Below are 15,816 nucleotides of genomic sequence, written 5' to 3' on the forward strand. Positions count from 1 at the left end.
AGCTTCCTGAAATGCTCCGGTGGCCCCGGAGCCTAGCACGGGACCTGATGAACAGAAGGCCTCTAATACATGAGTCAATGGTTGAATAGCTGAAGGAAACGATGGGTGTCAAAGACAGCCTCCAACCCCCAGCCCTGCCGACCCAGAGCTTGGCACACAGTAGGTGCTCAGGAAAGGTTGGCAGTATTCTATTTTCTGAATTAATGTGATTTCAGGCAAGGTCGGGGGTTGGGTTATGTGGGGGGTAGAAGGGAGGGTCTGGATGCGGGAAACGTGGCCAAAAGGGAAGCTTGGGGACAGTGCAGTAGGGGAAGGGGGCAATGGGGGTGTCTGGAGAGGTGGCAAAGGAACGAAGTCCCCAGAACGCTGTCCCTCCGCGCCCCAGGTCAGCCGGCGTGGGGTCCAGTCAGTCCGCCTCCAGCCCCGCCAGCGAGACCCTTCCCCCTCGCCCGGGTGGCGAGACCCCCCTGACTCGCGCGCTTGGCCCTCGGGGTTGGGAGGCGTGTGTGTCGCTTTAAAAGCTCCCTCCCGGCGCGGCGGGCCGGCCCCTTCCCTGACAGCGCCGAGGCAAGCGGAGCCGAGCGAGCCGGGCGGCCTTTAAGGGAGCCAGCGCCCGCCCCGGCGGCCAGTCCGGCGGGGGGCGGCGGGGCGGGCCGGGGGCGGCCGGGGCGCGGGCGGCGCGGCGCCGCGGCGCTCGGGGAGCGGGCCCAGGCCCCGGGAGCCCGGCGGGGCAGGGCAGGGCGAGGCGGCGAAGGGAGGCCCAGCCGCGACCCGGCGCCTGTTTGCCCCACCGGCGGCGACCCGGCGCCCGGGGGCTGCTGAGGCGGGGAGCCGAGAGCTAACGGACGGGAGGTAGCGGAGCCGAGCGAAGGCTGCGAGCCTGGTGCGCCCCGGCCCGGCCCGGCCCGGCCCGCCGCTCGCCCCCTCCCCTCCCTTCCCCTCGCCGCGCCTCCTCCCCTCGCCTCTTCTCGCCTCCTCTCCTCTCCTCCGCCCGGCGCTGCTCCCGCCTGCGCCCGGGCCGCCGAACCCAGCCCTGCCGGAGCCCCCGGCTTCGCGCGCTCTCGGCTGGGCCCGGCGGGGACCGGGTCCCCGCGGCTGACACCGTCCCTCCTCGGGGACCCGGCGGATTCCGGACCTTTCGGAACGTGAACTGAGCCGTGGGAGCGATCTTGCCCAGGGCCGACCGCGGGGCTAGGCTGAGCTGACCCTCGCGGCCGCTCCGGACGCCGCGGGTGCCCCGGGGCGCGGACGTTCTGGGTCCGAGCTGAGCGCGTCCCGGGCTCCCGGCGGTGCCAGCTCACTCCAGGCGGGGTAGGGCAGGGCAGACCCCAGCGGAGCCCGGACCCGGCCGATCTGGACTGGACAAAGCGAATCCTGGACGGTGCAGAGCCCGGGGAATGCCGGGCGTGGGCTGAGGGGATCCCGGCGCCCTCCCAGCCCTCCGACTTTGGCTCACGCGCTGGGACCGGCCCGGCGTCTCCTCGGCCTCCCCGCGCCCCGGTCACCTGTGGCCTCGGAGCCCCGCATCTGCCGGACCCTCGCTCTCCCGACCCCGAGCCTGGAGAGGCTTGAGAAAGATTTTTTCTGCCCCCTTCCCTGGAGCGCGGAGGCCCCGCCCCCTCCCACCGCCCAGATGTCTCCGGTCACTGCTCGGAGGACCTCCCTGAGGCCCGGGGCCGAAGGGTCCAGAGAGAGAAGCCCGCCCTAGGGAGCCTTGGGGGCCCCCCAACCCCGTCTTGGGGCTTGGCCCCCGACGCTGCTTGGAGGGAAGGCCGGTGCCCCCACCCTCGGTGAGTCCAGGAGTGGGGGTTCTGAGGGAAGGCGGGGCTGGGGGAGGGAGGGTCCGCTGGGAACGAGGGCACCCTGGGGGCGCTAGGAAGGAGGATAGGTGACTGGAGAGGCCCTCTGGTGAACCAGCCTGGGCAGGCCTGGCTGGGGGGAGGGTGGGGAGGGGCGGGAGCTACGGCCAGGGTGCCCCGTAGCAGGCTGAGGACTTCTGCTTCTAAAGCAGGGGCTCCCTCCCTTTCCCTCTAGAGGAGGGGCTGTGCTGTAAACCATCTGCCTCCACCACCCCTCCCCACAAAGAAAAAAAAATCCCCAGCGAGGAAGGGTGCAGGCTGGCGAGAGGAGGGAGGCAGCGGCATTGCCGGCTGGTGCTGCAGCCTGGGAGGGCTGACGCCAGGCTCGCTCTCTCCGCAGGGGGCTGCCCTCTTCCAATCCAGCTCCCCCCGAGAGCTGCCCATATCCGGAGCCCCTTCCACATCTGGAAGACCCTGGCCACCATCCCTCTGCAGGTGTCAGTTGTATCCAGAGACCTCTGCCTTTGCAACTGTCTAGGAGTTGTGAGGGGATCCCTGCTGCCTTCCCCCATCCCAAGGGCATCTCTTACCCTTAGTCCCTGCAGAGTCATCCCCCTGCCTCTGTGTTCAAGCTCAGGCAGAGATCAGCTCTGCACACCCACAGGCACTTCAAGACCTGGAGGCCACTCCTGGGACCCAAGGTCCCTCCCCCTGCTCTCCTGTGTCCTCACCTTGACCCCCTCTGCCAGACTCTGTCTCCCTCTGGGTGTCCCACTCCCCACCCAGAGGCAGAGGAGGCTGGGTGGCAGGGGGCAGGGGCTGGTTGAGGGCCGCCCAGGGCCAGGGTGGGCTGGGGGGCCGTTAAGATGTGGAGCTCTGCCCAGCCGAGGGGGGCTCCGTGGAGGCAGACGCAGCGTGTGCCCAGCTGGGGGGAGTATGGGCAGGCCTGCGGCCACGTGGTAAACGATGAACATTCGGGGCGCCCCGGACCTCGGGCAGCCCAGTGACGACCCCAGCAGTGGTGGTGAGCGGGAGCGGATTCGACAGCGCATGAAGATGGTCATCGGGCAGCTTGAGGGCATCCTTCGCGAGCTCAAGGAGGTGGCCAAGGAGCTGAGGGAGGTAAGTGAGGGGTGAGGAGGGACCAGACAGACCCTAAGCCAGCCTTCTTGGGCTTGGCACAAAAACGTACTCATAAATACGTCGGAGCGTGCAAAGCTGTGTGCACATGTGTCACTCTACTGGAGACCTTCTTTCTCCTTGCTCTCCTTTCCCCAAATCTGCTTTGCTAAAAATCTCATCAGACCCCAAGGCTGGAGGGGCCTTGGTGTTGTAGAGGTTACTTGAGCAGCATGTCAGTGAGCCTGGAGCTCTGGGTTAGCACGAAGGGCTGCCAAGATGGCCAGTAAGGACTGAATCCTGCCACAGCTTCTTAGTGGAAGACACCCTTCTGGGACCCAAGCTGACCCTTGACCCCACCATCTGTCTCCCAGACTCTGACCTGGTCACAAGGGGCCCTGGGAGAGTGCAGATAGTTCTGCTGAGGTGGTTTCCACTGCTTGAGGCCCAGCTCAAAGCATATCCCTAGAAATCACACAGATACTGAGAACCCTTGATCTTGGAAAAATTTAAGCCAGCTATGTCCTCTTTGTCTGGGGGTAAGAATGGGTCTGGGGGTGCTGTAGTGGATAAGAGTTCCTTGCATATTTTGGCAGGGGCAGGAATCTTCCCTAAGGGGATGCGTGTCTCCATCCAACTGTTCTAAATATTTTTGCCAAGGCTGAAAAGCCACTGAGAAATGCTGGGATGTGTGTGTCCCTCTCTGGCTTTCTAAGTGGAGCCCGGTTTAATTACTGCTTCTCACATCGCTGGGGTAATGAGGTACACATGTCCTCAGCCCTGCCCCCTGGGCTGCGTTTGAGTCCAAAATGCATGACCAGCGTTCTGAGCTGCTAGCCTGAATTTGCCCACTGGGTGCCATTATACCAGCCAGGTGGGCTTTAGGCAAATTTCAACTCCTTGTAACCAGGGCCCCTGCAGAGATGGCAGGGAAAGTGATTGAGCTGGAGTTATGGGCTCAAGCTCTCCCTGGCCAGCTGTGCAGGGAGGATAGGGGCTCTAGGAAGGCTGAAGAGGTGGGATGATGGTAGATACCAACTCCATGCTGGCAAAGTGGCATTGCAGCCTGGCTTGAGAGCCAAGGAGGAGGGGTTGTTTGAAGGGCACTGTGTTCAGAATGGGATAGGGAGTGGGCATAGAGATGCCAGCACAAGAGCTGTCCAGGGTCAGCCTCGTGGAGCCTTGCCAGGAAATCCCATCTCAGAAGATGGGAATGACTGTTGCTTCAGGCAGACTGAGGTGGTGGTGCTTCTGCCCATGGACTGGGCTGGCCATAGTCTGGGTTGCACATCTTTGGACAGTACAATTCGGAGATCAAATGCCAGATGCCCCTGCGCAACCCTTCCTCCTCCAAACTCTTGGGTCCAAGGCACTACAGTTTTCCCCCTGCCTCCATCTTATTTTAGATCACGGCCATGGGAACTGTCCAAAATCTCAGTCTTGGCCAGGGACATGAGACCTATGCCCTGGCAGGTACCCACAAAGAGCCAGGATTGACTCTAAGCCTGGGAGTCAACTTTGATACAACTCCCAGCCTTTTCCCCATTGGGCATCTTCCAGGCATCTGTGTTCCCTCTCCCCACAGCATAGCCACCCAGAGCTTGAAGGGATCTCATAGGTAATCCAGACCAGCCCTGTCCATTTACTATTGAAGAAACTGAGGCCCAGAGAGCAATAGGGGCTTGTCCAAGGTCACACAGCCTACCAGTGGCAGAAGTAAGCCTAGAACTCAGGTTCCTGATGCCTTTTCTGGGGTTTCAGCAGGTGAGCTACTGGGCAATCTCTTTGCATTTTGACAGAGGCCTTCCAGAGATGATCCCTTATGCTCATCTGTGATGCAGTAGCTCCAGGATTTATTTGCAGATCTTTTAGATGCCCTCTCCTTCCCTTTCACACTCACCCACTCCCATGTCTCCAATAGCAGATCTCCAGGTTCACAGGCTATGCAGCCCAGAGGCCTCAGCCAGGACAGAGAAAATGAGTCCCCTCCCCCCACACACCCTGTAGGCCATGTGCCTCCACCCAAGACTTTGGCAGGTTGCTACGGCAACCAGAGCCTACCCCGTATGCCACTGCCTGCCCGCTGCCAATGGCACCCAGCTGGGGGAGTGGGTAAGCCTCAGAACTCTCTCATCCCCCAGGCGGGGTCTAGACACAGGGTGACAGGCAGAGGGGAGTGTGGAGGAAGGCAGGTGAAGCTCTGGGAGGTCCAAGCAGAAGAAGAGATGCCATCACTGTCTTCCTGTGAGATGGGATTTGCCAGGGATTGGGTTACCAAGGAGGGTGCCACACCCTGGTTTGGAGAAAAGGGTTGGAATCTCCCTGCTCTCTGGAACCTGTGGTCTTGGCTCTTGGCTCTCCAAGGGAGCTGTAAAGCTGAATCTGCCTGGCTCTCCTCGGTCCCTTTGTGTAGCATTTTTTTATCGGGGGCATGGGTAGGCTTAAGGTTGAGAGGCACTCACTTATTCCCTCACCTCACTGCATGACCTGGGCAGCACCAGCTTAGAGCCCACCAGCTGGGTTCTTGTCTCAGGCCAAGCACTTAGAAGTAGAGATGAGAGTCATATACAAGACTGTTGGGGGTGGGGGGCTGCACATATGCTTGGTGAAAGAACAAGGCCAGCGGAGTGGAAGGGCTTAGCTTTATTCCCCTCGGCCATCTTCCTCCTCTGCCTGCTGCTCCCCTTCCCCAGCCCCCTGATGCCACTGATCATGGCAGACTCTCCTCATCCTCTTGAGCATATGGCCTGAAATTCACTGAAAGATGAGCCACACCAAAGCACTTCCTCCCCAGGTCCCTCAGCCTCAGTTTGCTCATCTGAAATTGGGATGTGGTGATTTGCACTGCACGGTGATCTTACAAGGATTTATTAGGGGCTTGGCATGCAGTGGGTGGGTGGGGGGTGGTCAACACCTACTCACACTCCTAGAGGAGTTGGAGTTCCCTCTCCCACACCTCCCTCGCCCTCGCAAACCCCTGCTATAGCTCTGCCACTGGCTCCCTGGGCGATGAGCAAGTTCTATCCCATTGGTGGGGAAAGTCTTTTAAAGGATTAAGTGAGGTGAGGAACGTAAAAGTGCTTTGAAAGCTAAAATTGTGCTGCAGAGGGATATGACGGTCAATCATTAATTAGCCCTTATCTCTCCCAGGCTCCCCAATACTCCAGGATACCGGGCCAGTCCCAGCAGGTTCTCTAAGCTCCTCAAAGTTCTGTAGATCTTAAGTTAGAGATACAGAACAGCTCAGGGGCTATGAGCATGGGCTCTGCAGCTAGATGCCTGTAGTTCAAATCTGAGCTCCACCCTCTCCTTAGCTGTGTGAACTTGCAAAAGTTACTTTACCTCTCTGTGCTTCTGTTTTCCCATTGGTAAAAATGGGGAGACTACATTTTAGGCATCCTCCCCTACCCCTGCCCCAGGGTTGTTGTGAGAATTAAATGAGACATATATAAAGCACTTAGCACAATGAGAGGCACAAAGCTCACTCCGTATCTATTCGATGTTTTTAATGAATTATTCTAGCGCTGGCCTGCTCCTCAGCTCCATGTATGGCCTTGTTTTCTGGAATCACATCAGTTTCTTAGCCATGACCAGGGAGGTCAGGACCACATCCTGGCCTCCTGGATGGGGCCCTTTAGTTTCTCCTGCAGTTGGCAGTCTCATTCCCTGCCAGTGGGAAAAGCTGATAGAGAGTGACAGGGATGGGGGCAGGAAGGGGGTCTCCAATAAAGTGGCCTTTGAACAGAGACACCACAGAAGTGAGGATACAAGTCACATGGCTATCTAGGGGAAGAGCATTCCAGGCTGAGGGTGCAGCTGGTGCCAAGGTCTCAAAGAGGAAGTGTGCTTGGCATATTCAGGTTCAGTAAGGAAGCCAGAGCAGCTGGAGGGCAGTGAACAAGGAGAAGAGCAGAGGAAAGGTCAAAGAGGGAGCAGGGAGTCAGATTCCATCGAGCCATGCACAGCATGGCACGGAATTTGGATTCGTTCTCAGTGAGAATCCCACACACTCTCCAGGAATCTGCTGGTCATGTTTCTGGGTGGGAATCTGCCTCCCCACTGCTCCCCCGTTACCCACCCACCAGAAGCTCCCAAAGGCAGGATTAAGGGCCCCCATCCTTGGCCCCCAGGTATTGAGCTTACCTTGAGCAGGTACTTGGCCTCCTCATCCTTGGTTTTCCCCTCCCCAGGTGTCACTCAACATGGGGGCTCAATAGTGATCCTTGCATTAACACCAGTGTCTCCCACATCATCAGTGACTCTTGGGTGGGATATAACTTAAGGGCACAGTTGCTCACTTTGGCCCAAACACCTCAGGAAGATGGAGGGGTTGGCACAACCTATCGCCAGCCTTGGGTGGCAGTGGAGGATCCCCCCACCGGATTTGCCTAGGAAGCAGTCATCCTGGCATTCTGTTTCCTGGCCATTCCATTGTGCAGTCCCATCAGCAAGGGGCTTTGTCTGAAGGTGGCAGGGAAAGCCATAGGCCATGCAAGTGTGAGATAAATGTGGCCCAGCCAGGAAGCAGCTGGAGCAGGAGAGGCTGGGGACCACGGAGCTGTGCCAAAGTGGGTCAGCTCCATCACCCGCAGCTCAGCAAGAATTGCGCGGATTTTTTTCTTATTATTTTTGTTCACGCCTTCCTTTCCTCCCTTTTCCCTTTGCCTTCTCCTCCTCCGGACAGATTTACCAAAGCTCCCTGGCCGATTAGGCCAAATTGCAGGATAAGAGCCACGAATCACGGTCAGCTCGCTGCCCCTTCAACTCCACAGCCCCCCAGGAAGATCATAACATAATCACAGAATTAAAAAATAATCAGTGGTCATAAATAATGCAGAATCCCCAGTTATGTAACCAGCTGCCTCGGGGAGCTGGGAGAGAGGGAAGGAGGTGGCAGCTTGTCAGGGGAGGTGAGGTGGGGCAGGGTGGGGGTGTGGTGGGGGGTCCAGGGGGTACAGGATGCTGGTTCTGGGACTACAGGTCCTCAGTCCTAGCTCTAGGGCCTTAAGGAACACAGCAAAGCTTCCACTGGAGAGGGGGCTCAGCCAGGGCTGGAGAGAGGATTGGGGTCTGGCCATATAGGGTTGTCCAGGACTATAGAACTCTTCCTCAGAAAAGAAGCCCCCAGCAGTTTTTTTGTTTTGTTTTGTTTTGTTTTTTGAGACAGAGTCTCGCTCTGTCACCCAGGCTGGGAGTGCAGTGGCGCGATCTCGGCTCACTGCAAGCTCTGCCTCCCGGGTTCACACCATTCTCCTGCCTCAGCCTCCCGAGTAGTTTTTATTAAGCCATCTGTCTCAACTCATCACTCATCCAACAGCTGTGTTTGCAGAATGTGCCGATCCCTGTGCCAAGCTGGGGATGTAGCGGTGAGCAAGAGACCTAGTCCTGCTCCTCATGGGGTTTACTGTCTAGTGGGGAGACAGACATCAACCACATTATAACATATAGGTGCAAAATTGTAGCAGTGTTAAATATTGTGTAACATTTTAAGGAGATGTGCAGGGTGCTTTGAGAGCCTTTCATAGGGAACCTGACCTCAGCTGGGGATCAGGGAAGGCGTCCTTCTCGAAGTGAAGACAGAGTGAGTAGGAAAGGAGGGAGGGCACATCAGGTGAGGCCCAGAGGCAGAAGTGAGCTCGATGGAGTGTGTAGGGGTAGTGAGGAGGCAGGCCTGGCAGGGTGGAGGCTGCTTGCTGGAGAGGAAAGGGAGTGGGTAGGGAGTTATGTTTGGGAGGCTTAGGAGTTTGGGGAGTATGGAAGGGCTGGAAGCAGAGGGGCAACGTGGTCCTCTTGGCTGATGAGAAAGTTCCCTAGGTGCAGCATGGAGCAAGAGCTGGGAGGAAGTTGCTATCAGTGGGAAGACTAGATGGGTGCAGTTTTTCAGCAAGGGGCGCTAAGGCTGTGACCAGGACAGAGGTTGGGGACACCTCTGGCACGAGGCTTGCAGGTTCTGTCACAGCCCTCAGTCCTGCCCTTGCTCTCTAGGGCTCCCTCTTGGTCTCTTCAGAGCAAGTCATTCTTGGTCTTAAGGTGCAATGCCCAGGAGTCAAGACTCACCCTCTGGTCCCAGCTCAGCTCCTCCCAGTCTCTGAGCCTCATTGTCCCCCTCAGCAAACACATTGAGACAGGTGGACTCAACAGTGCCTGCAGTCCCTTCTGACTTGGGGGTTGTCTGATTCTGTAATTTTATGGTTCCATTTCTCTCTCCACTCTCTCTCTCCCCCTCTCTTTCCTTCTGTGTATATAATTATTTCCATGCACTCCAAGACAATCCCAAATTACATGTAGGCAAAATGATTATTAAACCTCAGGGAAAAATCACAGATTCCAAGACATCCAAAGCAGAGAGCAAGACTGAGGTCTGCTCCACAACTGCCCTCACCATTGGCCCAGGAAACGAGGCACCAGGGAAGGGCAGTGGGGATTGTGAACTGACCCAGGCCCCCCACAGAGAAGCTGCATACCCTCGGGCACATGGCTTCCCTTTCACATCCTGACTACGTCATTCATCAAGTGGTGTGACCTGTCTCACCTAATAGATTGGGCCAGATTTGCCTGTAGGCCTCATAGCTAGTTGGCTTTTAGAACTTCTTCTGGTTCTATTCTTTCTGGAGACAGCCTAACTTTCGGCAAAATAGGTACTGTCCATGTGCTAGGTTTTGAAAGGCCCGGCATGTCCCATTATTCTGCCACAGGCACTGGAAATTCTGCCATAGTCACTGGGCCCACATCAGAGGGTCATTCCTTTGGTGCAGAACTAATTCCCACTGCTCTTAGGCCTGGTGCAGGGGCATGATCACGTTAGCCCCCAACGGTGCATTGTGGATGTTGGTAGTCTGCCTTGTTCCATATGCTGTCCAAAGTGCATTAAGCCGTTAAATCCCCACAACAGCCCTATCAAGTAGGTATTACTAGAATTCTCCTTTGATGATGAAACTTAGGCACAGAGATGTTGAGTAACTTGGCCAAGGTCACACAGCTGGTAAGCAGTGAAGCCAGGGTGGGACTCCACGTCTGGCTCCAGAGCCCAGGTTCTTAAGTGTTTAGCTATCTTGACTCTGCGATGTAAAACACATTCATATCTGTTAAATTTTCTTTTTTTCTTTTTCTTTTTTTTTTTCAGAGACAGAGTCTCTCTCTGTCGCCAGGCTGGAGTGCAGTGGCGCGATCTCGGCTCACTGCAATCTCCGCCTCCTGGGTTCAAGCGATTCCTCTGCCTCAGCCTCCTGAGTAGCTGGGACTACACGTGCGCACCACCACGCCCAGCTAATTTTTTTTTTTTTTTTTTGTATTTTTTAGTAGAGACGGGATTTCACCATGTTGGCCAGGATGGTCTCAATCTCCTGACCTCGTGTTCTGCCCGCCTCGGCCTCCGAAAGTGCTGGGATTACAGGCGTGAGCCACCGCACCCAGCCCATATCTGTTAAATTTTCATCACACTGAGTGAGGAGGGGAGTGTTACTTCCTTTTATAGGACAGGAAATCAAGCCCCGGAGGGGGATAATCATCTGCCTAAGGTCTCTCAGCCAAGAGATGGCAGACGTGGGACTCAGGAATGCAGGCCTCCCTCTTTCTCTTTCCTCCATCCCCCCAGGTTGGAACCAGAGGGGAGTGTACTAATAAAGAAGAGGAAGGGCTTCTTGGGTTGGGGGAGTGTTCCAGCCTGAAGGCTTGGGCTCCTGCCACGTGTACCCTGGATCTTCCCTGCTGCTGGGCCTGAGGCCCAACGGTGCTTGTCCTCACTAAGCATCAGGAGACCCAGCTTCTGGGCCCAGCCTGGCCTCAGCTGACCCTGCGAGGTCACAGCCAAGTCATGCAACTCCAATTCCTACTGGCATTCTGCCCCACCCTCAGGCAGCAGCAAACTCCACAGCTCTGGCTTGATCAGGGGAGTCTCATTTGAGGGCATAGCTGCCCCAGAGGTGGTGGGGCCTCTCCTGAGGCCATCAATGCCTTGAATTGCTGGTCTTCACCCAGCTTAAATCTCCCAGTGCCCTAGGCTAGTGGTTTTCAAAGCATGTCTCTGGACCAGCAGCAACAGCACCTGGAGGCATGCTAGGTAGGCACCTTCTCCAGCACCACCCCAGACCTGCAGAACCAGAAACTCTGGGGAGTGAGCTGAGGGACACTCAAGTCTGAGGACCCCTACCCTAGGCCAGTGCTCCCACCAGCCCTTGGGTGGAGCTTGGGTTGAGCAAGGGCTTCTGGGAGATAGGAGTTTCTCTGAGGTTCCTTTGGGGCAGGAAGGCATCATCCTGGGAGAAGCACAACAAGAAGTAGCCAGATTGGAGGGTAGGGCCCTATCCCTACCGCCTGCCCAAGCCCAGCAGTCACAGCAGCACTTCATGATGGTGTGCAGTTTTGCAGGGGGCCGCAGGGGGAGATTCTCAGCTTTCCAGTGACTAGTGCCCAAGTCTCCTCATCTGTAGACACAGGAGATAATGATCTCATGGGTGGAGGTGAGCACTTGAAAGCATGGTGCATGGTAGGTGCTCAGAGATGGGAGATGGTGTCGTTTTCATCCCCAGTGCTTCACAGAGCCCTTTTGCTGCCCTTCTCACCGTTCTTCATGAAGCTCTCATAAGGTGGTCTGGGATTGTCATACCCACTTGGAGGTGAATGAGGTTGAGGTCCAGAGAGGTTCTGTGGTCTTCCAAAAGACACACAGAACAATGTCAAAGCTAAGTCTGGAATCCAGATGTCCTGATTCCTCCAGCTCTTCTGGAGGCCTCAGCCAAGTGGTTTCCCCACTCCTGGCCTGGGCAATGGTTGAGGGGCCATCCCTAGGCATCAGCACCCAAGCAGCTTCTCAGACTCATTCCTATAAACAGAGTCCTAGAATCTCAGACATGCAAGGAACCTTGGAAATTAACTAGTTCACCCACCCTCTTCGCTTACAGACTGGGCAACTGAGATCTGGAGAGGGAAAATGGTTGACCAGGTCTCCTGCATCCAGCCCCTGACTCCTGACCAAGTAGTCTTCCCACCGGCCCAAGCCACTCTGGCCATCACTTTTGTCCTTGCTTTCCTTTCACTTTGGGGCACTCACTACCCCCACTCCTTGCCAAATACTAGCACATCCCTGGACAGCAGCAGCCCTTAGCAAATGTTTGTTGAATTAAGGATGTACTGAGTTAATTAATTGTCTGCTCTGACCCCAGCTTGAAGGGCGCCGGAGAGGTGCTTGGGGCTGGATTCTGATCTGGATGACTCACTGTGGATCTCTTGGTCTCTGTTACTCTGACTCTTGGCCTCTCTGCTTTGTTTTCATTGTTTTTCTGTTTTGTTTTTGGCTGGAATCTTCTCTCTCCCTTCTCTTGCCCTGTCCCATCCCTGTGTCTTTGACTGGATCTCCCTCTTTCCCCTGCTATCTTCCTCCCTGATTTATGTGCTGACAGTGGCCACCCAGGCAAGGGAGTGTCCCAAGCCAGGGCCACCTGTATAGACACCCAGGGCTTCCCTTTATGTGAGACAGGCCAGGGTGGAGTGACCTCCGCAGTTGAGCTGCCCCCTGGGTGCATTGAACAAGCAGCTCTGGGCCCAGAATAGATGGATTCTTTGTTGCTTATCAAATAATGCTTGCTTTATTCCTTCTCTCAACAAGCCAGGATTGATCTCCACTTGTCAGTGGGCAGGGAAGGGGAAGGAATGAGGAGGCTCCGGGAGATGGAGATGGGGGTGGGGTGACCCAGCCAGTGCTGTATACCTGGTGTTCTTGCCGTGAGGGATGGTGGAGACCCAGCAGGGACAGTCACCAGCCAGCTGCAAGGATTGGTCCAGGATGCTTTAGAAAGCCCACACAGGGTCTTCCTTGTGATCACCCACATCATTTGCTCTCTGAGGGTGCGTGGGCTGCTCAGCTCTTTGTGGAATGGGCTTGCTGGAGGCCCTCAGCCCCTCTGAAATGGCCCCCTCTCAAACGAAGGAAGATTCATCCCTGATCACCAGGGCTGCCCCCAGAGCAGCTGCTGTGTTTGAGAGACAGGGGTGAGTGAATGGATAGTGTGCAGGGCTGGAAAGCAGTTCCCTCTCCCCCAGGGCACTGAACAGTGGTAAACAGACCTTTGGGAAGGGCCGGAACAAGCTCTGTCCAGCCTGATCTGATTTGGGCCCTCCACAGGGCAAACCAACCTGTGACCTCCAGGCCAGTCACCATCCTACAGGCTCTCCCCTGTCCGATACGCTCACCAGCCAGGGGGTCTACAGGGACGGGGTGGAGACACACTCATACCTGGCTGACGCAGGGACCCACCTGGCCCCTCTCATCTCCTCTCCCCTTCCCTGGTCAGGTGGTGAGCCAGATCGATAAGCTAACCTCGGACTTCGACTTTGAACTGGAGCCGGACGACTGGACCACGGCCACTGTGAGCAGCACCTCTAGCAGTGACAAGGCGGGCGTGGGCGGCCCCTTTGACCTGGGCCACCTGGACTTCATGACAGCTGATATCCTCTCAGACAGCTGGGAGTTCTGCTCCTTCCTGGACGTCTCTACCCCCTCGGACTCCGTGGATGGTCCCGAGTCGACTCGGCCAGGGGCTGGCCCTGACTACCGCCTCATGAATGGTGGCACGCCCATCCCCAATGGGCCACGAGTGGAGACCCCAGACTCCTCCAGCGAGGAGGCCTTCGGTGCTGGCCCCGCGGTGAAGAGCCAGCTGCCCCAGCGGACCCCAGGGACGCGGGAGAGGGTGCGGTTCAGTGACAAAGTGCTCTACCATGCTTTGTGCTGTGATGATGAGGAGGGGGATGGTGAGCAAGAGGCAGAGGAGGAAGAGGTGGGCTTGCCCCCCGAGCCTGCCCGTACAGAGGCCCACGCAGGCCCCCACAAGCCCTCCCCAGCCCCCTACAAGTCACGGCGCTCTCCACTGACCAGCCGCCACTCAGGCTCTACCTTGGCCCCTGAACAGACTCGAAGGGTCACGAGGAACAGCAGCACCCAGACAGTGTCAGACAAGAGCACGCAGACGGTTCTGCCCTACACAGCCACTAGACAGAAAGCCAGGGGGAAAAACTAGGGGCCGGGGAGGGAGCCGGGGGAGGTGGGCACATAGAGCTATAAATATATATATATATATTTAAACAAATGAAGTCATAATAAAATTTAAAAATGCTAAGGATCCGGCCCCACAGGCCCCAAAGCTTTCACAGAGCTCCTCTTAGACACGAAGATGCCCACTGGCGTCCTAGGTCCCAGGAGGTGTGGGCAGGACTGCCCTTCCTCCCTTCTCATTGCAGGGCTCCTGAAGGGGGTGTCTGAACGTATGTAAATCTGATGGGAGGTCTGATCCTCCTTTTGCTATCTCCTGAACTCCGTGGTGGAGTCTGGCAGCTGGCCAGGGCCATGTCATAGAGGGGACTCCCCTGCAGGAGGTGGGCTCTAAAGGGAGTGGTGTCCCTTTAGGCCAGGGTTCACAGTTGGGGTGGTTTGGAGACTGCAGGACTCAGGGCCTGGGGGTGGCATCACTCTGGCCAGGCCTTGCATCCCTTGCACCCGCCGTCCTTCTACTCCAAGGCAGACTTACTCGGCTATACACAGTCCTGCCTCACCCCCTTCCATCTTAGGGTTGCCTGGGACATAGGGGAATGGCAAGCTGCTCCCATGGCACAGGCCTCCGTGCTGGGATGCTGGGCATCCACAGAGCCTGGAGGATTGCCTGGGCTGGGCAGGGGTTTGATTGGAGGGTCTGGACCACCCCCAATCCTTTCAGCTCTCATTCTCAGCCTGATCCTGAGACCAAGACCAAAACCTCAGGGCAAAGCCTCAGCCAGCCCTGGCGTGGCCCTAAGCAGACCTGAGATCTGTGCGAGGAAGTAGGCAGCCACTTCCACGGGGCTACAAATTAGGGCCATAGACAGGCTCCTGGCCACCTTCACCAGGTGGGCAGCCTTGGAAAGGAGCCCAGTGACCCCTACTCTGTCCTGACGTCTCCACACCCAGCCCCTGAGCCCACCTCAGCAGGTCCTGAACAAAGATGAGGTTACAGCTTAGAGGCACCAGGGCTTCATCAGGGGCATGGCCGGCACAGGGACAGCAGCTGAATATCCTTGGGATAATAATCACAATTATATTGCTCACATTTATGGAGCAGGTCACTATGCTACTTCTATGCCGAATACTTTTTATAGCAGCATCTAATTTAACCACCACAATAACCTGACAAGACAGGAAGTATTATTATCCCCATTTTTCTTTTTCTCTTTTTTTTTTTTTTTTTTTGAGATGGAGTCTCGCTGTCACCCAGCCTGGAGTGCAGTGGGGCGATCTTGGCTCACTGCAACCTCCACCTCCCAGGTTCAAGCAATTCTCCCACCTCAGCCTTCACAGTAACTGGGACTACAGGCGTACGTCACCACGCCTGGCTAATTTTTGTATTTTTAGTAGAGACCGGGTTTCACCATGTTGGCCAGGCTGGTCTCGAACTCCTGACCTCAAGTGATTCGTCAGCCTCGGCCTCCCAAAGTCCTGGGATTATAGATGTAAGCCACTGTGCCCCCACCTATCCCCATTTTTCAAATGAGATGATTGAGGTTCAAAGTAGTTCGGTACCTGCCCCAAAGCCACAAAGCCTGTGCTACTCCGCACCCAAGAATTAGTGGTTTCTAGGCTGTGCCTGGCTCTGCTAGCTAGCAGCTGTGTGACCTTGGCAAGTCTGCCTCTCTGAGCCTATCTACCTCCTCTATATAATGGGTCTGGTAGTCTTCACCTACCTCACCAGCTGCTGTGGAGCTCCGACGAGATGGCGACTGTGAAAGCACTTGACAAACTGAAGGCACTGGACATGGCTTGTGGTCAGTGTGGCCTCAACCCAGATGTCCAGTGATTTCCAGGGCACAGGGGCTTTGAGCGGGATGGCCAAAGAAGATACCCCCATCCAACTGGGAGCCACCCCTGGTCACA

At 56.6% G+C, this 15,816-nt stretch overlaps 1 protein-coding gene across 3 annotated transcripts; it reads left to right on the forward strand.

The window, feature by feature from the left end:
- The first annotated feature begins 542 nt into the window (after positions 1–542).
- On the forward strand, positions 543–14,035 carry INSYN1 (inhibitory synaptic factor 1). 3 transcript variants are annotated; one of them, XM_055277840.2, is made up of 3 exons: positions 543–1,790; positions 2,200–2,921; positions 13,208–14,035. In XM_055277840.2, the coding sequence occupies exons 2-3, from the start codon at positions 2,766–2,768 to the stop codon at positions 13,931–13,933; spliced, it is 882 nt and encodes a 293-aa protein (XP_055133815.1). In that variant the 5' UTR covers positions 543–1,790; positions 2,200–2,765; the 3' UTR covers positions 13,934–14,035. The 3 variants fall into 3 exon arrangements, with proteins under 3 accessions (XP_055133815.1, XP_055133816.1, XP_055133817.1); XM_055277841.1 differs by lacking the exons at positions 543–1,790; positions 2,200–2,921 and having other exon boundaries at positions 13,208–13,282; positions 13,374–14,035; XM_055277842.1 differs by lacking the exons at positions 543–1,790; positions 2,200–2,921 and having other exon boundaries at positions 13,208–13,282; positions 13,378–14,035.
- The last annotated feature ends 1,781 nt before the right edge of the window (positions 14,036–15,816 follow it).

This window comes from Symphalangus syndactylus, chromosome 5 (genome assembly GCF_028878055.3).
Source record: "Symphalangus syndactylus isolate Jambi chromosome 5, NHGRI_mSymSyn1-v2.1_pri, whole genome shotgun sequence".
Taxonomy (NCBI): Eukaryota; Metazoa; Chordata; class Mammalia; order Primates; family Hylobatidae; genus Symphalangus; species Symphalangus syndactylus.